Source organism: Triturus cristatus, chromosome 5_1 (assembly GCF_964204655.1).
Source record: "Triturus cristatus chromosome 5_1, aTriCri1.1, whole genome shotgun sequence".
NCBI classification, from domain to species: Eukaryota; Metazoa; Chordata; class Amphibia; order Caudata; family Salamandridae; genus Triturus; species Triturus cristatus.
The window spans coordinates 545367320-545392960 of NC_140587.1; the positions used below are offsets into that span (position 1 = coordinate 545367320).

The window sequence follows — 25641 nt, forward strand, 5'->3', positions numbered from 1 at the left end:
GACAATGGCGGCTGTGTTTTAACAAAGAACAAGCTATTTTTTAAGGGAAAGCGTGCATGGCGCGCTACAAATACAGACGAGCGGCTGCCCTTGCTGAAACCGGCCCCCCGCTGGCTTAACTAACGGGGAGCGCAAAATAGAAGACCAGCTTCTGCAATGGCAGCCGCTTGTTTAAATAGCTTTGTTTCACCGCTTCCAAAGGCTCAGAAGAAGCGGTATGGTGTGAGGAGCCATCGTTTAAGTAGAAAGGTTTTTTTTCTCTTTCAAGCGCATCTTTTTTATTTTTTTTTTTTTTTTTTTTTCACATTTACATACTAAGTAATGAACGCACCTCCCAAACAGCATTGAGCGGCAATCCCCGTAGCCATTTATTTATTTAATACAGCCTTGGTAATGCTTGCCTACAGAGCGAGAGACACGCATTGGGCAGCTGCAGCGCTGACCCCGTGAGTATGACTGGCTTGTTAAAACCCTGCGAGAGGCGGCGTGACGTCCCTCTCTCGGCTGCCAGTGTCCGAGTTGCTCTCTTGGCCTGCTCCCTCCGCACGGCCACGGGGCTCCCATAACTGCTCGCGCGGTCTGCTGCCTCCTGGGGCAGGCAGGGCTGTCCTCCCCCAGCTGCAGCACAAAGAGTGGAGGAGGTGAAGGGAACAGCCCCTTAAAGGCGCAGGAGGAGCAGAGACAGCAGCAGCAACACACACGGGCTGCGTGCTGACAATACCATGCCCTTGTAACAGCTTTATTGTAGCACTAACCGTGTGCTGTGCCTGCTAGCACTGGTCCTATAGAAATTATCTTAGTGAGGTCACTGTCCTTATACAACTGGCTATATATCACAGGCCCTAAGACAAGCAAGCAGTCTGTTGACACTGCTCCTTTTAACATATAGGGGCGGTACCAGCTAACCAGCTGTATTACACACACACTTAACAAATTCCACTAGACCTGTACACTAGCAGTACCCATATAGCATTGCTACGGTCCGGGAACACTGGGACTCTCACTTATAGCACTGGCTCACTAGCACTGAACATGCCACGCCGATCTTCTAGTAGGGAGACTGCCCCTACCCACATGTAGCTGTTGCTTACAGACAGTGCCCCAACAGCTCTTATTGGCCTTGCAGCTCTGACCGCTTTACAGATACTGTCACAGAGATCCTGTCAGTTGATGGCTCCTTAGTGCATAGACACCTAACCATAACTCACCCGCACTCAGACAGAGCTCAGTGTCATTGCACCCTGCAGTGCTGGCTGCTGATCCTGGAAAGCGGTGAGTGTAAGCAGCTTCCTGCATCAGAACTCAACGATTAAGCAAAGCTGACATCCCTCAAAGGTCTCGTGGATGTCCTCTATGTGGGAACATTTTGTTAAAATGGCACCAAGTTGTGCATTTTAGAGCACGATTTTCAACTAAAGTGGCCAATAACAGCTCTAGACTTCACAGGCGATTCTGAATGGACACCCAGGAACTATTCCAGTTCTTTGATGGGATGCCAAAAATACCCTCACCAGTCCTCCAGAGTGTTGTCACACTTTCTCTTATTAAAAATGTTGAAAATAATGGTGGCAACGCTATACATTATCATCAGAGTCCCTAAAAATTGGCTAAAAGCCATCAGTTTTATATGCAGTCCAAATAATAAGGCTATGCAATTTGCTGTGGCCACATACGACTTTTACAGATGCATAAAACATTTTTCTTTACTCAAATAGTTCACTTATATTTATGTCCTTATGCTCTCTGTCCATAGTAGATTTTAAATCAAATATTATGACAGAGTATCTACTCAGGGGGCATGGTGGGAAAATGAAAAGTCAGAGATCTAACAATCTCCGGTCATCATTAACAGAGCTATCCCTCGTCCCAGAGAGATCTCAAAGGCTCATGCACAGGAGCTACTATTTAGGTAACACACAACCTCCAGGTACAGAGAACAGACAAATCCCATATCATACACATTCTGGTCTCCAGTAGCGGTAAAAATATTATTATAAAAAGCTTAAAGAATATAGATGATTAATTGCACCCCATAAGTCATCCGATAAGTCTTGGCAGTAAATGTCCTCAAGCACCAAGGAAATAATATCAGTGTTAAATAATTGTGGAGATTCAATAACGTTTACCCAAGCATAAAGTTAATAGTTTCTGGAACTACAATAATTTGGTCCTAAATATCACCATTTAATTTTAGATTCTTGCAAACTAAAGTTTATAATATTCTAAAAATTATACATGTAATCCCCAAATACCAGTTTAGTTTTTGACGTTTAGAGAATACATGACTTTAGTCATTAGTTATCAACTTGTCAAGTAGTGGCATATGGTACTGTCCCTCATGGGATGAATATACCCCACACACTGATGTATTAACATCACATGGCAGGAATACCACCCAAATCTAAGTGTATCCAACAAACACTGGGATGGCCACCTTATGCCAGCAATGCCCACCAGAAGCCATGTATGAGCAGCATTTACTGTGGTGGCAGCCATTCCACAAGGCCCAATAGTACGCCAGTCATTGCTGGGGTGGCAACAAAAATGCAAAGGGTACCATGCATTGTCATCAAAATACAAACTATCTCAATGACCCCCATGCTTGAATTAATGTGTATATTATTGTGCCTATAGGACACGTTATCCCCACATATGCCTTCTTGGCACTAGAAGACAACAGCTTTATGTAGAATGTAAGTCTAGCTCGGTCATTAATGGGGATAAAAGTTTTCGAATTTTTTTTTTTTTTTTAATCTTCTAAATTCCGGACACAGGCTTTCAGCTGTTAAATATCAAGGTATAATGTATTCTAAAATGTGGCTGTGATGTATGAGAGCACCCTGTCTCCAAATCAAACCTTTCTGGGTTTCTTGGTGCCTGTGAGAAGGCGATTTGATTATCTGAAGGCCCTCTTTCTTAGGACTGTACACACTTTTGATATTAATCAGAAATTCAAAAAATGCCCAATAAAAGCCCAAGCGGCCAGAGGGCTACTGTGAGATCTTTAAACTGAATCCGATGTTCCCCGGGGAGCTAGCAGAGTGTTCTCAAATGAGTCATGGAATCTCTTCTGGTAGGGTGAAAGGGTCGGGTAGCTGAGCAGCCATGTTCGGCACTCAATACAGTTTTTACATAAGACAATAAGTGAGTCATGTGTTAACTCTACTATATTGATGGAGATGAGAACTAAGCATGTATGCTGTACCAGGTGTCTTTATTGTTCAGGGAGATGGGAAGGATCTCGGTCAGCCAAATGTTGGTAGCCTTGTTTAGCAGCAGCTCCTCCATTTTATTTCCATTCAGGTTTACATCATTTACTTCCATCCAAGCTTGACTTGCCATTGAGATATGTTTCAACTGGATCTTGTTTTCATGGCTAGAGTATTCGTTCCAAAACAGGTTCTGTGTCTGTAGATGTGAAAACCACAAACCCCATGACAATTGGCTCTGCAGAGGCCATTCCTTTGTATAGATTAGCCAGCAGTTGCCTTAATGATGACCTTCACAACATTCCACAAGTAAGAGAGTGCGGCACAAAGGGAAAGAGAGGGAATTTGACTTTGCTATTTTATGTAAGCACTCGGAAGTGCACGTTTTTCAGCTGTCCCCGGAGTTGCTCCATCAGTCACATGCTCACTCAGTGTGAGTATTACTTGAAAAGGGGGTTTTAGAACCCACCCTCATTTTCGGAGACAAGAGTACGTTTTGATGCAACTGGAGTTGTCTGCTTCACCAAAAAATCATTTGCAATGCAATAGATCTTGCATTTGCAAGAGTTTGAGCTATTGGCATTATAAATGACAATGCTTTTTATTTATAGTTTTGAAATCCTGTAAGCGGTGCGTAAACACACACTTTGTACTTATAGTCCTTAAGCAAACCTGGCAGTAAAAGAGGCGCAGTTACTGCCAGCCTTGCTTCTCCTAAGCGACGACTATATGTACAAAGAGTATGTTTACGCTCCACTTTCAAATTTTCAAAACACATAAATAAAAGGCTTTGTCATTTACAATGTCAATAGCTGAAACTCCCGCAAATGCGAGACCTATTGCATTGCAAATGTTTGTTGTTTCTCTACCAGGGAAGAGTGGACACTCTAGCCCTCCCCCGCCCCCCCCCCCCCCCCCCCCGCCCCCCCCAAGCATGAGCAGTAGTTTAGTACTTTTCTCCATGGTGCAGATTTTGAACTTGCTAATCTGTTTCACAAAAGCCTGCACATGTACTATCACAAATAATCAAATTATTCCATAAAGAGTATCATTGTATTTCAGCATTAAGTGATTAATCCAGTTAAAAAACAGAATTTGTACATGACTTGGACTGCAACTACTGCTTCACACATCAGGACCTTTTTGGGGTGGTCCTCCTTTCACATGTATTTCCTAGGCTGCTCTCCAGACACAGCCTTTGTGTAGTGAGCCCCTCACAATAGGCGGTCTCCAGTCTGGAACTCCCACAACAGAAACGCAAAGAGATGTGAGGATTCTACAGTGAAAGCATGATCAAGGTAGACAAAATGCTTGGCCTCACCTGAAAGGCCCCTTCAACCTGCAGCTCCACCTCTCCTTGCTCGCAGCATGTACTTAAGGGCAGTGCTTCAGAAAGTTTAACCAGCAGCAATTTCCTAACAGTCTTCATCACATTTGTTAAGGGAGCTCTTTCACCAGTCCCACACTCTCATCAGTGTTTGCATTTGCTGCCCTCCAGACACTGGAATGCAGACAATACACTTCCACTGTCTGGGAAGCTGTTCTTACCGTACACCTTTTGCCGTTGCAAACCAGAGCTACTCAAATGGATCCCTAAAGCTATATATATTTCTCAACATATGCGTCCAGCCATTATTTTTCACTTTCAACCCTTGAAATGATCAACTGACCTGGCTGGATTGTTGGTCTAGCATTGAGCAGATGATTTACGTGATTTAAATGCCCAATATCGCATAATCTTCACAAGTAAATATTGCTGGTTCACTCTATAATGTTGCCTCTTCAAACTGCATGCTGTCTCATAAATATTATGTACATTTCCTAAATCCAGCATGAAAAGCGTCCCCTGTAATTAGGATGTCTGACTGGTGGCTTTCTTCTTCATATCCTTTCTTTCAAATGTCTGTTGCCTTCCATCCTCTACATGCCTCCTTTCTCTGAGCATAACCTACTGTCACATGCATGTTTACCTTATTCTTCATTATTGTATTTAGGCTAATTTCCCACAACTCATTTACAAAATCACTACCTCCCCTCCTCCTTCTGCAAGGCATACCTATGCAACCTAACAATACTTATTCTCCTCAAAATCATCTATTAATCCCACCAACCATGTGCATGAGCTCATATGCCTTCCACTAACGACCACAAATAATCAATCTCTATTTATTCCACCATAAAGAATATGGAATGACTGCATGGAATGGTTTGCTTGAGCACAGAAGTCCAATCCTAATACCTCACAGTAACTAATAACACTTAACTAACCACTAACCTTGGATTCCGGAGCAGCGTGCTGCCCAGCATAAATCAGTTCAGTGCCTCGTCAGGGGTAGTAAGCGTAATATAAATGTGGTTGCAATTACAGTTACAATTTTATCTGCCCTCTATTTTCAAGATAACTGTGATTCATATCAAAGGAGTTACTTTCTTCTTACTGTGCAACTAAATTGGTTATATCCCCCAAAGTAAGGTGCATTTTGCCGTAATATCCTCCCTAACAGTGCTGCAGCGTGGAATGTCAAATCCTCCCTTCGTCACAGACCAATTATCGCAGTACACATTAACTCAAATACATTCATTGGTGAGGTCCATAACACCAACACTCACACTCATTTGATCTGCTTCCCCGGGAGGGTTAAGTTTCCATACGCTGACATGAAAGGAATATCTTTTCACATAAACCCTAATGTGCATTGAATACTTATTAACTTCAAACCACGTGATATTCCCCTCATTTGGCGATGAATCAGTTAGTTAGTTTTGAAGTTTGGTAATTCAATTAATTTATTTATGCTCTTTTCTTAATCGAATTTCTTCAAATAATCGACACAACACATTTGTCTATTAATCAAAACATCGTTTATCTAAAAAATTGCAAATTTTTAGAAAATCATCGTCCAAACCGCAGAACATCATATTGACCTAATCTAGCTATTAGTCGTCCTCTAAGTCAGTAAAGTCGTGGAAAAATCTTTAAATTCATCAAAGTCAGGCCGCAATTCAGTCTCTCAAGGATTCAGGATAACAGCTGTGCAGCAGTGTCACCGTTCTCTCCGCCAGCATAACGTCAGGAAATTCACAGCAAGACAAATCGAACGACAGGCTTTTTAACTCACTATTCTACCATCTTTTATAATGATTTTAATGTCAAAATGTATCAAGAATGAGTTTTAGACAGTCCTGATTGGTGGATTTGGGGTCACTCGGTAAAGTTCTCACATAGTCCGTTAGATTAAGTCATCGCACTTGCTGGTTCCGGTTTTAAAGACAGTTCATTGTTCTGTAGTCTGTGGACTGTAGCAGTCGCGTCGTGCGTCTGTTGGCCATCTTTACGAAGGCCCAAATTGTCAACTTGAGTAAAACAAACACTAAACTTAATTAAAACATTGAATTGGCTAATAAAACGTTAAACCCTCACTAATTCCCCTATGTGTAAGTAATTATCTAGCATAATAGCAACATTTAAAGCGTTTATATTCACCCAGTGATGTCATCTGGTGCAACTTACAATTACGTCACAAAAGCAATATATATCATGCAACATTCTAATTTTCTACCATTAGTATGCGTACATATATTAGTATACAATTAGTTTAGCCATGCAAAATGCAAATCCCGCGTGTGATTTTTTTGTTAATATAATTGGTGAGTTATCACTTCAAACGGATTAATAATATTACAATTAATTGATTATTCTGATTAATATAAACATGCAGAATGGGGGGGGGGGGTATACAACATTTTGTACTACCCGCACCAGCACCAAGTAGACGCTTAATCAAATGCTGGAAAAATATATAAATTAAGACATTATTTTAAGAGCCACTGAATAGCAATTACCGGTTCCAATCTTGTATGCATTCCTATAATCAATATTCTTCCATGTCTCTACTGCTCTTCTCCTTTATTGCTTTGGCTTCATACAATGATTGGCACCTCATCTCTCCTATGTAGCACTCTGACTGCTCTGCTTTCCTTGCTATGTTGCTCAATCAATCGTGTTTGTTAAGCGCGACTACTCACCCGTAAGGGTCTCAAGGCACTGGGGAGGAGGGGAGGTGCAGGTTCCAGCCCATCAACGAGGGGGTCTGTCGGAGAGCCAAGTTTCGAGGTTTCTCGCGAAGATGGGGAGTGATGTCTGTCTGAGGTGTAGCGGTAGGGCGATCAATGCTCTGGCCGCAAGGAAAGAGAAGGAACGGCCTCCTGATCTGGTCTTTCTGGCGTGGGGGTCCATGGCGTAGGAGAGCTGGGCTGATCGTAGGGTCCTTTGGGGTGTGTGGAATTTGAGTCGGCTGTTCAGGTATGCCCGTCCGGAGTTGTGGAGGGCTTTGTGTGCGTGGGTGAGAATCTTGAAGGTGATTCTAGCCTCGATGGGGAGCCAGTGGAGTGTGCGCAGGTGCTGTGAGATATGGCAGTGTCTTGGCAGGTTGAGGACCAGTCTTGCGGCGACGTTCTGGATGTTTTGCAGCTTGCAGGTGAGGTTTCTGTTTGTTCCGGCGTAGAGTGTGTTGCCGTAGTTGAGTGTGCTGGTGACGAGGGCGTGAGTTAGTCTTTCTGTGCTCAAGGGGGATCCATTTGAAGGTTTTGCGTAGGAGGCAGAGGGTGTGGAAGCAGAAGGATGCGACTGAGTTGATCTGGTGGTCCATTTTGAGGTTGGAGTCACGGATGAGTCCAAGGTTGCGTGCGTGGTCTGTGGGGGTGGGTGGGCTTCCGAGAGCGGGGGGCCAGCAGTGTCGTTCCAGGTGTTGGGGTGTGGGCCGATGATGAGTACTTCTGTTTTGTCAGTGTTGAGTTGTAGGCAGCTGCTTTTCATCCATTTGGCAATGGCTTCCATGCCTTTTTGAAAGTTGTGTTCGCTTCGTTGGATAGCGAGAGGATGAGTTGGGTGTCGTCTGCTAATGAAACAATGTTGAGTTTGTGGGTTCTAACGATGGGGGCTAGCTGAGCCATGTAGACTTTGAAGAGCGTGGGGCTGAGGGAGGACCCCTGGGGGACTCCGCAGGTGGTTGGTGTAGGGTCCGAGAGGAAAGGGGGGGAGTCTGACCCGCTGCGTTCTGCTGGAGAGGAAAGAGCGGATCCAGTTGAGGGCCTTGTCCCGGATCACTGCACAGTGGAGTCTGCGGGTGCGGTAGGAGACTGTGTAGAAGGCCGCTGAGAGGTCCAGGAGGATGAGGGCTATTGTTTCTCCTCTGTCCAGGAGGGAGCGTATGTTGTCTGTTGCAGTGAGGAGGGTCGGTAGATGAGTGTTCCTCGGAGGGTGGTGGTAGGGCTGGCCTGTATCTTGAAGTGTAGGTGTTCCATCAGGTCTATGAGCTCGTCAGGAAGTGTGCTCAGCGGGAGGGTGGATTTGTGAACAATGGTGATGCCTCCTCCTGGGCGGGTGGGGCGGTCTTTCAGGGAGATCTTGTATCCTTGGTGGTACTCATTGTGTACTTTACTGTTCTTTGTTTTGATCACTTAACACTTGCTCATAAGTTGTTCTCAAAGTCCTACATAGTGACTTCAAATCAGCAACATATTTAATCTGTTACTGCTTCCTTAAAAATAACTTGTACCTCTCCATCACAGTGTTTTTACCATATTATCCTATTATCTGCTTGTCTACGTATTCAAAGCTGCCTATCCTTCCTTCTCCTTCTCCTCCTAGAGCTGTTAGAAACTTAACCTCTCTAAAAACTCTGTCCACGATAAGAGGGTTGCTCAATAAGCAGACAAGAGAGTGAAGAGAATCATCGGGTTTATTCCATACACCTCAGCCCCAGCATACCAACTGCCAATTCCGGAGCGTGCAGGCTCCTCACTCTACATTCTAGAACTCTGTGACCACAAGGTTCCACTGTTAAATCAAGTCTTTTCTACAGTGTTCTGCTATTTTCTACAGTGCAAGCAACATGGGTCCTTTTCTGAAATTACTTTACTACAAGAACAATCTTTATGGATTCTGTCAGCTTCATGGGGTTATAACTTTTATTTCTTTGCCTTTTGTTTTCCTGTAAATGGACATTTACCAACTCCTTCACGTTAGTCCTCCCTTCCCTATTGCAATCGTCTCCGTACTAGCCATGCCTCCTTATGATTAAGACAATCTTGAGGATCACCAGAAAGGCTGTTTCATCACTGCAACACGTGCCTTACACAGATAGTAGCTGATAGGTACCCTTCGGGATCTAAGAAAGTTTTGGTTCTGGGCCATATTCGAAAGCATTAGCTAGAGACACCAATTGAACTGCTCTATAATATATTCCAGCCCTGACTATGGTGGGTTAGCATTAGTTCAGCATAGCACAAAAGCTTGTGAAATCAGTATTGGTAGCTCTAGACAAATCTCTTCTGCTGGTTTGGATTTAAACAAATAACAGTACCCGTTCTGATTTACAAAAATCTGTGACAGAAGGCATAAGGATGTGGTACATTCTGAAATGGAAGAAGAGCTTTCACCATCTCGCCATTCCTGTGTGTTGATGCCAAGTAAGTGGAAATAATGAATATCAGTGTAGTGTTAATAATTTGAGACATATTTTCTCTTTTATGTTGCAGCAGAATTATATGCTTCAAATCTATTAAGGAAAAGGCCAAGAAGCTGTTGAAAGACCATGGGTAAGTGATTTTACATATAGATGTATATCGCACACCTACTTTGAGTACTCATGATAGCAAAGATTCACTGATTTGCAAATCGCATGAAGCCTTTTGTGTAGCAGTACACACTTGATAGCAGATTATCCAAAACAGACTGAGGGCTCACCCAAATGCTCAAGGCTAATAGGAATGCTTTTACCAAGCTTCTAAAAGCCCAAGTGTTTCAGTGTTGTTTTTGACATCCAGTATCCCGGTTCACAGTGAAAGCATGCAGGAGTATTTGGAAAGTTAGCCGTAAAAGATTGCAATGAGCCTGGATGTTTTTATACTGAATAAATTGGAGGCTGATATTCATTGTAGGTTATGAGGAGGATCCACCTTAAATCCACAAGTGGGATTTGGAGCCTTGCCTGCAAGGAATTTGGGGTATTGTGGGATTATCAGTCAGAGACCCACGTTTCCGTTATCAGAACATGAAGGCACTATTAATTGTACCATAATTCAGCATATCATCATGCAAAAAAAATGGTGTGTGTGTAGACTGCACCAAAACAGATCACGAACACCACAGTCTGTAAATACCTGAATAGTAGTTTGATAGAAGGTTTTATCTGATCTGGGAGCCTATTCACTTATGTGGCAATCAGCTTAGTTATTTGTGGTGCTTTGTAAAGTGCTGACTGTTGCTGAATTGCAAAGCCCTAGGCTCAATAACACATAAAAAGGGTTGCAGTCTTAAGTTACCAATTGTCCTCACACATCGACCCATAAATTTGTGTTTTTTGTTTCAAAACAATAGTTTTTATATTCATACAATGCCTAACTATGATGACACTTCAGACTTTGTTATTTTCATTGAGTTTCTAATGCTTAAATTTTTTTAAAAAAAAAATCAATCAGGGTGTTTCAAGCGCACGCTACTCAACCATGAGGGTGTCAAGGCATGGGGGGCTGGGGGTGTGCAGCTCCAGATCAGCCAAAGAGCCAGGTCTTGAGGCTCTTCCTGAAGGCGTGCAGAGTAGGGGAGCGTCTGGTGCTGACTAGGAGCTCAATCCAGGCTTTGGCTGCGATGTAGGAGAAGGCTCTTCCACCCGCTCTGACTCTGCAGATGCACGGGGTTCTGCCACGGCGAGATCGGCGGAGCCAAGGTTCCTTTTGGGTACGTGGAAGGAGACTCTTTCGTTGAGGTATTTGAGTCCGCTGTTGTGGAGGGATTTGTAGGTGTGGGTGAGTAGCTTGAAGGTTACTCTCTTCTCGACTGGGAGCCAGTGGAGGTGTTGCAGGTGTTGGGTGATGTGCTCATGCCGTGGGATGCCGAGGATGAGTCTGGCCCGGTTTTCTGGATGGTCTGGAGTTTGCGTAGCAGGGATTTGTTGTTTCCAGCGTAGAGGGCGTTTCCGTAGTCCAGTCTGCTTGTTATGAGTGCTTGGGCAATGATCTTTCTGGCTTCGCGGGGGGGGGGGGGGGGGGGGGGGGAATCCACTTGAAGGTCTTGCGGCGGATGCAGAGTGTGTTGAAGCAGGTAGAAGCGACGGCGTTTATCTGTCCGGTCGTGGTGAGGGAAGATACTAGTATGATGCAGCGGTTTCGGGCGTGGTCCGTGGGGGTAAATTTTAAAGTAAGATCTTACCGTACCTAACTAGACCGTCACTTTACCCTTTGGAGTTTTTCAGTCAGTTTCTGGGTTGTTTTGATCATATTTGCCCAACTCTCTCACCGAGCATACCTTTGACCGTCTGGGGCCAACCCCCAGACGGTGTGAGCTGTGGATTTGGTCACAGTGCCTGCACCCAATCTCTTGCAGGCACAGCGCCCATTGCTGGTCAACCTCCCATGGTTGCGGGTTCCTGGGACCTCCCCCACATGGGTCCGGGTACTCCCCACCCTGCCCCTTATACCTTAATGTTGTTTTAACTTCAGTAAATGGGGACAGAGATTCTGTTGATGTTTCCTCAAACAGTCTGATTCTGAAGCAGCCAGTGGTAAAAACCTTCTTTCCCTCTTGCAGAGTGAGCTCTGGGATTCCTTGACAATGGTTTACTTGAAAGTGTGTGGCATAATGAAATGCGTGCCACCATTTGTTTGGATACAGACTGTTTCGAAGTAGCCACTCCTTGTCTTATATGACCATAGTTTATAAAGAGTTGATTTGTTTTCCGTATATTTTTGGTTTTCTCTGAATAAAAACAAGCATTCCCTATGTCTGTGTCTGCAACAAAGCAATAGAGGGGACACATAAGAATATAGCATTAGGTATAGTACAAAGGAATTCAGGGGGTAGAGGGACAGGCAAGAGGCTGACGGGAGAAATAAAACTTCAATTTCTGATTTTTATGTATCGCTGTTGTTTTAAAACTGTATTTCTTTTTATCCAAATGCAATAAAATATTTGAACACAAAAACAGGGAGAGATACAAAATCACAGGAAAATTTAAGGGCATGAGGGAGATACAAATAACTGAAAAAATACCACAGCAGGGGAGACAGGAGTGGGAGATAGAGGGGGGTTTGTAGACAGAGAGGAAGATAGGAAAAGAGAGAGGGAACATGTGAGAGACGGGTGAAGGACATAGGTAGAATGAGAGACACAAGGAGAGGGTAAGAACTATAGTTTGAGATAAAAAGAAAGAACTATAGAGAAGAGCAAAAAATGTTAGAGAATGAGAGTGATGAACACAGCAAATAAGAAAGGAGTAGAGGGACAGAGAAACTAAGGCATTTGGAGTGAATTCCTGCAGCTTTTCCAGATACAAATCCAGTCTCTACCCACAATACATAATACATGAAGTACAAAGCTACATGCAGTCCCCAAAGACATCACTTGCAAAGAGGCTCCTGAGTGACAACCAAAAGAGGAAGACCCTGGATTCTCTGAGGCTACACAGAAGCCTCCTGACAGGAGTTCTCGGAATCATGGCCTGATATAATGCACAATATTCAGGGATCTTTGAGGGGGGTGGGGGGGGGGGGAGCACATACTAAGGGATCAATAGGTGAAAACACATTCAGACATCCAAAGTAGAGAAATGTATAGGCCTGAAGATCAGTTGAGACCAGTGGGTCAGTAGCAGTGGATTAATGGTGTTTCTAATGGTGCGTCTAGTCTTGGCCAATGCTACTGACCCCATGAGTTTAGAAAGCTTAATTTATCAGAGATTTCGTCCAAAATTATTTCACGAAAAGTCATTATCCTCAGATGTGGGGTAGAAGTGCTAGATTCAAAAAGTGTCCTGTCTACCTTCCGATAGCCCTCTGTAACAGCAATGAACTCTCAGACACACATGTGAAAACCAATCTTGGAAATACTTTGAAAGTAAAGTTAATGAGCTGCTGTAACTGGGCAAAACTAACTTTTTTTTCTTTTTCGTTGAAAAGAGGCACCTTTTGATCTGAAGATGTACAAAGTCCCTTTCATACTGAATAAGTGACTGGTATGGGCACCGGTGTGTTTTGTCATTCATTGGGTCGTCAAGGGCCAGTGATGAGGAAGCAGTGAGGGTAAAGAATTGAATAAGGGCAGCCTTAGTTATTTCTAGTAAGCAACTTGTCGTGAAATGAGAATTTTAGGCCTCATCAGATGCATTTCAAACATATTGTCTACAAATAGAATCTGTTCAGGTCTCAGTCTAATTTTAAAGAAAGGATAATGACGGTAAGATAATGTATGGCTAGTTTCAATATAATGATAATCAAGCGTAAAGTATTCCACTTTCTTCAACAAATGGGTCTTAACTTTGTTTTTCTCAGTCATACTATAGACACTATAGAGATTAATTCTATTTGTTCACATTTGAAATTGATGAACCTTGTGTTGAAGCTATGCTATGTATTTACATCTCATTCCTCACAACTATCCACAACAGCTCAGTTGCTTTCTTGTGATTTATCTTGTCTTTACATTCTTACTGACAAATGTTTGTATTATAAAAATTTTCTACCATTTTGATATTCTTTTTCTAGTTAAATATATTATTTTTAAGCTGAGATTCTATCCTTTTTTTTATATTCCTTACTTCAGTAACGTAGCAAGGCACAATTTATTTTGAACATTATTTCCACATCTCATGGCTGACCATCCAGTACCCTGCATGTCCAGCAAAAGTAAGCTAATAATAGTAATCTGTCCTTTTTTTGCCACACCTGGTGACCAGAGCCTAAGTCAATGAAATGTTATTTACCTCCGGTTATACACTCAGCAGTCACACTGTATAATATTTGTGTGCTCTCTTATGAGTGATTATAAACTGTGGGGTCTCATTGCCAACCCGCCTCCTGTTCCCATATCAAACAGTAATAGATAATGTCTTTTTGCAGGTAATAACAAGATCAGACCTTATAAGTTAGAAAGCGCATTAGTCTAAAGCATTTTACTTTTAGATTTTATTTTCTTATTTGACAAGCAGATTTTTCAAATCTCATGACTTTGCAGTCCAGTTTTGTAGCGGATTTGAGATGGTGCTAGGTGATTTCAGCATTGAAGATCACACAATCAACCTCTACACCGGTGATCTTGCTGCACTGAATCCCCCCACTTCATTGTTTTTTAGGTCAAGCCTTGCGCAACGCGCAGGCGTTGCTTTAGGAGATGACCTTTAGGAATCGGTCAGCTCTTTTAAAGCACTCGTGCTTTTGCTGGCATCCACCTTGCGGGAGCGAGCAGCGACTCGCAGGGGCCATCTGTTTTCAATTAGCGTGGCCGTGCGGGCTTTTTTATATTTCCCTGCTCGCAGTCACTTTCTAGCCGGCTCGGGTGTTTGGAATTCTATGAAAGGGTTTGAAGGCTCTATCTGTGTACAATGAAACAAGCATAGGAGCATGGCTGTCGTGGTTTGCTTGGAAGAGGTCAGTGACCTGAACGCCAACACTGAAGCAGAAATTTCCCGCTCATCCGACGATATTGCTGCAGGTCGGTCATAATATGCCCTTCTCGTTTCTCCTCCCTACCAGTTTCTGGAACTGTACGCTGCTGCTGCCTGCTTAGCAGAAATAATAAGAGACAATCACTTGTAACGCGATTCCTGCAGAATTGCTCTTCCCGTGGTTTATGCTGCCTTTCATGACCGTCTCTTCAATTGGAAACCAGCATTTGCAATGCAATAGGTCTCGCATTTGCGAGAGTTTGAGCTATTAGCATTGTAAATGACAGTGCCTTTTATTTAGGTTTAAAAAAAAACAAACTTAAATAAAAAGCATTGTCATTTACACTGCCAATAGCTCAAACTCGTATAACTGTGAGACCTATTGCATTGCAAATTTGCTCTTTTCTCCTTATAAACCTTCCGTTTTCCTTCTACCTGAATGGAATTCTCTTTTCACTGCTCCTATGGGACAGAACAGCAACTTCTCAAGGAGATAGCAATCTTAAGTGCCAGGCCACATGTCTTTTATTATGCTGCCACAGTCTAAACAATTGGAACTTTTGACACCACACCAGACTTCTAGGGGCAGGGAGGAACTGATAACAGTCAACAGTTGTACACTGGCTCAGTTACTGCTCGCACATTAAGCCACGGGTCACGACAAAGGAACATGCAGCTTTGTTATACCCTACATCCTTATATCCCAACTTTTAAGTGTGCTGCCGCAGTCTCTAACAGAAGTACATTTAAGAAACAATTGCAACATTTCACACCACGCCACACTGCTTGGCACATCTTTCTTTTTTTTTTGAAGCACAAGGTGTGAATACATTTAAAACAGACTGAACTGATAGAATAGCCTAAAGGCAGCATTACGTTTTTAGCCAATTACAACGCAGCTTTCTAAAACAAGCATTTGCAAAGCAATATGTATCGTATTTGCGAGAGTTTAAGCTTTTAGCATTGTAAATGGCAATGCTTTTATATATGTTTTAAATACCAAAACATAAATAAGAGGCATTGTTATTTACAATGCCAAGAGCTCAAACTTGCGTAAGTGCGAGACCTATTGCATTGCAAATGGTTTTTAGAAGTAGTTCGATAGAATATTTTTGAACCAAAGCATGTAGTTTGTCTGTTGCTTGTAAATTGCCGTAAAAGAGTGACACCTAGCTTTTTAACACATGTTAAATTCTTGGATTTGGTAATTTAATCCGCAGCATTGAAAATCTGGAATTCACTGCCCTGCATTCAGAGTGCTCTCGGTCAAAATGCCAGAACTGTTTGAAGCTTTTACATGTGACAGAGCGACATTTGGTTACAAATGACCAAGAAGAGAAAAGAGGGTGGGGTAGCCGGGAGTCTTGTATTCTAGGGTATAGAATAACTCTAACCATTTATGATTTTTTTTTAGCTAGTCACCGCTGGCTCCCAAAACGTCATAAAGGCACACAGCTTGAAGCCTGGCAGCTAATGGTGGCAGGGCATGCAACCCTGCCAGGGTGAGATGAGCTTTGGGTAGCCCTATGCTATTTCGGTCACACGGATTGTGAAGTAGCCCTGCTCCAGACCAGTACTGTCACACCAGCTCTAGTGCAGTCCTGTCCCTGTCACACGCTGCAGCCGTCACATGTGCTCTCCGGTGCAGCCGTGCTCCCACCACGCCAGCTCTGGGGCAGCCCTGGTCCTCCTGATCCCGAAGCGCTGCTGGCTGAAAGGAAGCACACATTCGCACTTCAGAACTACAAGGAGTGTGGAGATTGGGTAAACAAAGCAACATACTCTGTGCCAGTGAAATTTCCACTTTGTGCCGATGCACGGAACAGAAATAAAATATCTGTGCATACTAGACTGAGACAATTACATCTAGAGCCTGCGGCTGATGCAACAATGTCAATTTCGCTTAATAATACATCAGTCCCCTCTGGTTCCCTACTGAAGCGTCGAGGTCAGCACATCCTAGAACCATCTTCTTTATAAATATAAAAGACACATGAAGCGCGGCATACGTGAAGCAGGCGTCATGCGTGCTGATAAACCAAAGCCGTGTTCAATGAGGTATGTAATGTGACCTCGCGGGTGCGTGCATACTGGAGGCATCTTCTTAAAAGTATAAAACACACATGAAGCACGCCGTCCGGAAGCAGGCGCGATGCTGATAAAACACAAGACAAGCCCGGCGGAGCGTGGCGCGCGCGCACGCGCTTGGGGGCGGGGGAGCGCATTCCAGGCGGGGGAGCGGACCCTTTGAAGTGCGATGCCATACGGATTGCATGGCGGCACGATGCGCGTGATTGTGCGCGTGCAGCCATGCAATCCGCTTTTTGGGAGCACTTTTAAAACCCCCTTACAATAGTCTCGCTTTGCGATCGCTTACGCGATAGCAAGGCGAGACCTAAAAAAACGTTTGATTTACCGTGGGTTTGTTTTTGTAAGCTCCAGGTCCTAGAAACCGTTATTATTTTCATAGCTTTTTTTTGCACGCCAGCCAAACCGTCCTGATTGAAACACCCCCTTCTTAATCTTGTAATCAGTCCCTCCCATCCCCCCCAAAAGCGGGTGAAACTGTTAATTGTGTTGCATATTGATTTTTCGGAAGCAATTTGCAGTTGTATGACAAGCTGGGCGAGCTCACATCGACCGTTAGGATTGTTGATAGAAAGTACGATACTGTCGGCGTTCTATCTCAGGTGTGTTCTTTTGGGAATAGGTATTTGCATGCTTCTTCCATTAGGCAGGCGGAATCCTTAGGGTCTTGGATTCGGTCAGGAGTTACATCCATGACTTTACTCTACAGCGATCTATAGCATTACACAATTCAAAAACTGATGAAGTACACTTTAATTTGAAGCGGCCAATGAGATGTCAATGTGCTACGTAAGTAACTCTTTTGAAGCAAGAGGCATAACGCAGGGCCATACAGCCCACGTGGCCCTTCGAATGGCCTCCACTCATCCCAAGGCCAATGAATATCTGAGAGCTATGGGAGATTCAGGCGCCGCTGAGCCTGCATCATATTTTGTAAGGGGGGGGGGGTGTTTTGCGTTACTCAGCTTTTTAAACCGTAGCCAGTTTACTCTTATACGGAGTCCTGTTTACATGCAAAACATTCAGGTGTTCTCTAAACTTCTCAAATGCACAGACTTGGGGAGATCTGTATTCCAATTCCTTTTCCTTTGATTCTCTCTCTTTAGTTTAGCCACTCGTACTATCTGTGTCTCCAAGCATCTGTTATTACCATGATACTTTTCCACTGAACGCCCTGCCTCATAATTCTACTACAAGCAAAAATGCATAGGTCTGTCAATAGCAGGTTTGTAGTAGTGTATGTGCAGGGCCACTGGAATTATGCGGCAGGAGAGGGCCAAAATATGCGGAAATGTTGAGTAAATTATGTGGCAAGAAAAGTCAAATTATACAGCATAATTTGGCACATTTTTTAAAGTATTCATTATTTTGTCCTTTTTAAACTTGGTAACACTGAATGGACATTGGTTGCACCTCATTAGCACCAGTTTAACACCCAAATATAGCAATAAAAAGCAAACTGGTGACCAGTACAGCTTTGCCATAGCTCTTCAATCCCTGGGGGTACAGTACCCAGGATAATGTGATGTATGGCTAAACACTTATAAGATCCAAAAGTCGAGACCTGTTGGCTATGCCAATGCTTGTGCCTTGTCTGTATGGTATGTTCGGTGCCCCTCCGCAATTCCCAAGTCCTGCATGGGTACTGCGTTTTAGATTTCTCTTCCACCACTCACCATTCGGGTTTCTGTGGACATTTACTGTTGTAAATTTGTTCTTTGTTTTCCTTGCATTATCATAAGCCCATCTCTCCAGATTCACTCCTTGCATATGCTTCTAGGTCCTTGCTTTGCCCTGTTTGGGTTCCTCGTCTGTCCCTTTTTTTCTTTTTTCTTTGTTCTGTTTTTATATAAACTGCTGCTGAATTGTTTTCCATTTTCTAATGCCGGGAACGCAGAGTGGACCTCCTGCATTTCATTCCTACATCACAGCTACGAGTATTGTTGCATTTCAGTTCTCCCTTTATATGTTTGCCTTGGAAAAGTATGTGCATTCACAATCTATATGCAACATTGTCTTGTTTTTAGATTGTCTTAATTTTTCTCTCAGTTTATGAATTGAGAGTAGATTGTGTCTGTACATTCTGCCCACAAACTGGGTGGTATAAGTTACTGGTCTCCAGATATCCAAAATACCACGTCTTTACATTTACCCAAAAGTTTCTGTGGTGTGGCTCATATTGTAATTATTGTAAGTTATTGAAAAGATTTTTGTGAAATATTTAGTCAGCAAAATAAAAAATCAAGCGGGATATCATTTTGAAAACACATAAATTGGTGTATTCCAGGTCCTGAGTTTGTAAAAGCGTAATTTTTTACTTTATACTATTTTCTACCGATTAATTCGGTTTTATGTTTTATCATTGCAGTCCCCTTATTTTAAATGAGTGCTTTACTTTTAGATGGAGAAGAGAAGACCTACGGTGGGTGTGAAGGTCCTGATGCTATGTATGTCAAATTGATTTCATCTGATGGACATGAGTTTATTGTGAAAAGAGAGCATGCACTGACATCAGGAACAATAAAAGCTATGTTGAGTGGCCCAGGTAAGCTCAAGTCTTCTATAATTTTGGTCAAGGAAATTCATTGCTTCAGGCATGTTTTCATATTAATTGCCATGACATACCATGGTGATTTGTACATTTTGTGACAATCATTGCCATTTCAAATAAGTTGCCTTATGTGGAAATGGGCACGAGGCCCAGGAAGGCACCTGGTGTTCTGGATCAAGGTCTCCAAGCTGTTACGTTTTCACTACGACTAAGCAAGTGTGCTGCCATAGTAAAATATTGTGTAATTCTAAGTATATGCATAGTAGAACATCTGGACAGTGCTACTGGCACTGCACTGTCGTTTTGCATCAGAAGTGTACAGAGGGTACCTTGGAACCCCTAACCTTTAGTGAATGTAAAAAAGCAAGTTTGGGAGTAGGCAGTGGTCTCTGGAACCATAGTATCTCTTAAACGGGTTTTCTTTTTAAAAGTTTTTTTTAATGCAGTTCCATTTCTTTAAGGAAGCAATAAAAATAATTATATACTTTTATTTAAATGTAGTTTGGGGCATGATGGTGCACTGACCCAAGCAGGCTGCCATCTCTATAATGGCATCCAGTTGAAGTGAGTCTCAGTTTGCAACCTACTTCATGAATAATGAGGTATGTCGGGTTGCAGCTCACTCTGAATGGTTAATTTGGGAACTGAGATATTAGCACATAGGTCGGTTCACAAAATGTGACTGTACAATTTGTGACTGCTTTTTGAGAATCCAGTTTTGAAAGATTTGGCCCCAGGGTGCATATTGAACTGTTTATACGGGTACCGTAAGTACGTTCCGGGAGGCTGGTTACAAGTCCATTTCAATAGTCGATATATGAGAAGACTTGGGATTAGACTATTGGTGTGAAGTGTTCTTTCTTGAGGAAATGTTTACATTGTCTAAGGAGTCTGTGAAACAAGTGAGGATGACAGCCCACATCAGTAGACATAGCTTACTTCATCCTACTCAATCTGGTTTTCGGTTATCTTATTCCACCGAATCTGCTCTGCTCCTCTCTACGGAAACCATCCGTAAATATGTAGATGAGGGACAGACAGCCGCCTTAATTCTATTAGATCTAAGTGCCGCATTCAACACTGTGGCCCATCATACCCTACTCCAGCGTCTCAGGAAAGGAGGATTGGCAGGCAGAACTCTGCAATGGCTGGAGTCTTTTCTACATGATCGTAGTTTTCAGGTGTCGCAGGGACCTTACCACTCTAAAAGTATTAAGCTGAAACAAGGGGTTCCACAGGGCTCCACTCTTAGCCCTACCCTGTTCAATCTCTGTCACTCCTTTGGCAGAGATTACTGAAAAATTTGGGGTCAGTGTTGTGTCTTATGCTGATGACACACAACTGGTGGTGTCCCTAACACAAGCACAAGAGAAGGCAGCCATCAGTTTTTCGACGTGCCTAGAAGAGCTGGCGTCCTGGATGGTTAACAACTGCCTTAAATTGAATGGTAACAAAACTGAAGTTCTTGTGATAGGCAAAGCACCATCGGTTTGGTCGTTGGCATGGTAGCCTCAGACACTGGGACCAACCCCCTCTCCTGGTGAGCCTGTTAGGAACTTAGGGATGTGGCTGGACACCAAGCTCTCCTTTGTGAATCATACTAGGCGTGTGTCAGGAACATGTTTTGGTGTTATGCGTGGACTCCGGAAGACTTTAGTCGTGCTGCCAATTACAGCAAGGAAAACCATGGTTCACGCTCTGGTGACATCACGCCTGGATTATGGAAACGCACTGTACCTGGGAGCTAATACTAAATGTATAAAGAAACTCCAACGCATCCAGAAGGCAGCAGCACGTCTTGTTCTGATGTTACCCAAGAGAGCTCCTTCTAACAAGGCCTTAGCTTCCCTTCATAGGTTTCCAGTAAGGGAGCGAATTCTGTTTAAGGCTCTCTCTGTCAGCCATCGTATCCTATAAAGAGAGGGACCCACCTACCTGCATGATTTACTAACCCTCTATTCCCCGACCCGTCAATTGAGATCCAGCGGGACGGGACAGGTTAGCATTCCATCTATTAGGAGAGCAAGGATGGGTGGTCGCTCTTTCCGGTTTTTTTTAGCAGCAAAACATGTTTTACCCATACAGTTTCCCAAAAGGATTTTAGACCCGACTACAGCCCAAACCGCTGAATGGAATTACTCCACATTTGCCAGAAAGCTAGATCTTGGTCCATAAAGACAGATTTTTAGGTCGATCTTAGCAGCACGCATTCGTTGCTGTGCGAGACATGGTATATTCAGTATATGGGCTTCAAGCTGGCCCATCGCTTGTTATTTGTTCCCAGTGCCTTTCTAAACCCCTTACTTTTGAATGGTAAATTATGCTTATTTGTTCCTCCTTTTGGTCCGTCGTTCCGTCTCATAACGACTGGCCCTGTTTCAAGGCCCATTTTGCTTCTGTCCATTTCAGTTCATTTTGTTCGCTATTTTTTTCGATTGTGTGCCTCGTGTTCTGGAAATGTTGCAAATATGAGCAGCAGACCAGTATTGCTGCTTTCCCCTCCCATCTACTGTTTCTCCATGTGTTCTACCCATCGCACCTTAGCTTTCACTTATGATCTACAAAGTCTGGCTCACTGAAGATCGAGTTGAGCAGTCACAAAGTTAGAATGTAAGAAATGTTACTTTACTCGCAAGTTCCCTTTCACCTAATCTTTAGTATTTAGCATTAATTATGTTGCACTTGCTTGTAGCTCCGTTTCTGTAAACAGGGCTGTAAATCTTGTTCTTTATCTGGTCACAAATATGACAGCTGTGTCTCTGTTCCCAGTGGTAATTCCTCATTCTTAGTCCTCTAGCCAGTGCTGCTTGCCGTTTCTCTGGTCCCAGGGGTAATTCCTTATTCTTGGTACTGTAGACTGTGCTGCTTCTGTGGTCCCAGTGGTAATTTCCCTTTTTTAGTCCTCTAGGCAGTGTTGCAGCTGCATCTCTGTTCCCAATGTAATTCCTCATTCTTAGTCCTCTAGACAGTGCTACAGCTGCTTCTCTCTTCCCAGAGGTAATGCCAAATTCTAAGTTTTTTAGACCGTGTTGCAGCTGCTCCTGTCGTACCACGGGTAATTCCTCATTCTTGGTCATCCAGGCAGTGCTGCTAGCTGTTTATCTGCTCCCGTAGGTAATTTCTCATTCTAATATCTCTAGGCAGTGCTCCTGCCTGCTACTCTGGCCCTGTCTGTAATTCCTCATTCTAAGTCCTCTAGGGAGTGCTGCAGCTGTGCCTCTGTTCTCAGTTGTAATACCTCATTCTCAGTCCTCTAAGCCCTGATTGGCTGGATGCAACCTGAGATGCAAGTTGCGCCCACCCTTTTGTGTATCGGCACAAGGTTCCCAGGGGAGAAAAATAAAATGTAAAAGTGATAGAAGCAGTCAGGGTAGAGCTACCCATACCCTATGAAGGGTTCTGGGAGGGACCCCTCGTGGGCAACAAAGAGTCCAAATTTGTTTTTGTTTTTTAAGCATGCAATGACCTGCCCAGATTCTGGTGGATCTGCGGATCCAGACCCCAATTTAAAAAAAAAAAAAAAGACATATACCCACTAACAGACCTACACGCACACCCACCCACTCACCCTCGCTCGCATACACACACACACGCTCGCATACATACATACACACACTTACACAACCACCCACTCACACGGCCACTCACACCCACATAACCACTCGCACACCCACACACAGGCCATCATACCCTCATAGAAATTGCAATAGCATATGTTTGTATTAAATGTGTGTTTTAGTATTGAATGTTTTCAATATGTTCGGCAGACCCCTTATTTGTCTGAGAATTCACAACAGATCCGCGTATCCATAAAATTAATTTAAAAAAAAAAAGACTTGGTGCATTGCATTCATTGAAAGACTACATAAGTTACCTTACCTTATTTGTAATTTTTTAGTTTTAAAATATAGAAGAATGAATGTATGATTAGGAATAATTTGTATGAAATATTAATATGAATTTTGGGAAAAGAATGATGCTGCTGTTTTCCCCCCCCCCCCCAATAAAAATAAAAGAATGAATGTATAAATACAATTTATTTATAACGTTGTGAAAATGTATATTAGTAAATTGAACTTCAAATCGAAATACAATTTATATTATAAAAAACCTGTGAAATTCACTAAAGAAGTATAAGGTTACAGGGACAATGAATTAAAAATGCGTAAACATTTACTGAAAAGACCAAGGGCTATAGTGACATTCTAGTTAGGAAATATGATTACAGGGACGTTATCATTGGGTTAGGATTTTGCACGCACAAAACCATAGGCATTTAGCAGTTACAGTTGTCTCAAGTAACTGTAAGTCTCCCTTGCCAGGCACGGCTAATAGCCCCACATATTAAATCAGTCATAACATTAATAATATCACTGCAGTATTTGCAGTGATGAGAAAACTGTGCATTGCGAGGGTGCGAGTTATAGTTACTTGAGATAACTAGAACAGCTTAATTTCTATGGTTTGTGTGTGTAAAATCTGAACCTTATTATAACGGCCCTATAACCTTTGGGGTTATTTTCAGTGAATGTCTAAGGTTTTTTTTAATTCTATTTCCTAACTATCACGTCTCTGTAACCTTTAATTTTTTTTTTTGAGAGAGAGACCGAGAGAGAGACCGAGAGAGAGAGAGAGAGACCGAGAGAGAGAGAGAGAGACCGAGAGAGAGAGAGACCGAGAGAGAGAGAGACCGAGAGAGAGAGAGAGAGACCGAGAGAGAGAGAGACCGAGAGAGAGAGAGAGAGAGACCGAGAGAGAGAGAGAGAGACCGAGAGAGACTGAGAGAGAGAGAGAGAGACCGAGAGAGAGAGAGAGAGAGAGACAGAGACCGAGAGAGAGAGACCGAGAGACCGAGAGAGAGAGACCGAGAGAGAGAGAGAGACCGAGAGAGAGAGAGAGACCGGGAGAGAGAGAGAGAGACCGGGAGAGAGAGAGAGAGACCGAGAGAGAGAGAGAGAGAGAGACCGAGAGAGAGAGACCGAGAGAGACCGAGAGAGAGAGAGACCGAGAGAGACCGAGAGAGAGAGAGACCGAGAGAGAGAGACCGAGAGAGAGAGACCGAGAGAGAGAGACCGAGAGAGAGAGACCGAGAGAGAGAGACCGAGAGAGAGAGACCGAGAGAGAGAGACCGAGAGAGAGAGACCGAGAGAGAGAGAGAGACAGACAGACAGACAGACAGACAGACAGACAGACAGACAGACAGACAGACAGACAGACAGACAGACAGACAGACAGACAGACAGACAGACAGACAGACAGACAGACAGACAGACAGACCAAGACCGACCGACTGACATGCACATAGCTTCATGATGCCACAGAGCACTTTACTTGGGGCACTAGTTTATTATGAGTGCTTACATTTTTCACAGGAGTGTAATTGAAGCATAGTAGAGTTTTGAACTCTTTTTATGGGTCACATTTGTAAAGCAATGCAACTGTCTAATCGTACATTGCCTAAAACATTTCTAGGTCCTGTATAATTTAAACCCTGGTTGTATTTTTAGTTTTGTGTTAATCTGCATAAGAAATTATTTTCAGAACGTTGCAGTTGTTGGATTTAAACAGACACTTTTTAACGTCGTCTTATTTTGTGTTTTTCAGGGCAATTTGCTGAAAATGAAACCAATGAAGTTAATTTTAGAGAGATTCCTTCCCATGTGCTATCTAAAGTGTGTATGTATTTTACCTATAAGGTGCGCTACACTAACAGTTCAACAGAAATACCAGAATTCCCAATTGCACCTGAAATTGCACTGGAGCTGCTGATGGCCGCAAACTTTCTAGACTGTTAAAATAAAGATTTTTAAAACACATTTTTCTGTATATAATACGTCTGCTTTGGTTAACACTTTTATTTCTTACCTCGTGGCATGTGGTGCATATGTATTTGCCAAGTGGAATATACATCACAGAACAGGGTATTTCTTTGTCCATTTGCAATAGTAATTTGTTGTGCGTCTTAAAGACAAATATTTAAATGGTTGATATTAATAAACTGAGAACATTTAGATAGGTATGATTTGCTGTATCTATTAGAAGTCACTTTTTGCATAATGACATGTTTGTCACACACACCTGCTTCAAACAGACTTGAAAGTATGATATTAAAGCTTGGTAACCTCACTGGGGCCCTCTTCTTTCTTTATTGGTTGAATTGTGTGAAATAGACCACTTGATCTTTATTTGTGGGCTCCTGAAGGAATTTGTAGCAAAGACAATGGTAACAAAAAATTTTTTAGGTTTTTGTTAAATGTCAAATGTGGTGTCCTGTGGCCTCTTTGATACACCTAGGCCCGCAAAAGATCCCTGGGAAAGACTTCAGATTAGAGATGCTGAGCAGGGCATGTGC

The 25641-nt window shown here is 43.0% G+C and overlaps 1 protein-coding gene across 2 annotated transcripts in view; it reads left to right on the plus strand.

Annotated features, from left to right (window-relative positions):
- ELOC (elongin C) overlaps window positions 1–25415 on the plus strand; it is a 40340-nt gene extending 14925 nt beyond the window's left edge. Inside the window, exons 2-4 of one of the 2 annotated variants that reach the window (XM_085605421.1) lie at window positions 9750–9809; window positions 19140–19283; window positions 24894–25415. In XM_085605421.1, the coding sequence (XP_085461547.1) occupies window positions 9806–9809; window positions 19140–19283; window positions 24894–25084 (339 nt within the window). In that variant the 5' untranslated portion in view covers window positions 9750–9805 and the 3' untranslated portion in view covers window positions 25085–25415. The remainder of the gene's footprint in view (window positions 1–9749; window positions 9810–19139; window positions 19284–24893) is intronic. The other variant, XM_085605424.1, reaches the window with a different exon arrangement.
- Window positions 25416–25641: the final 226 nt, after the last annotated feature.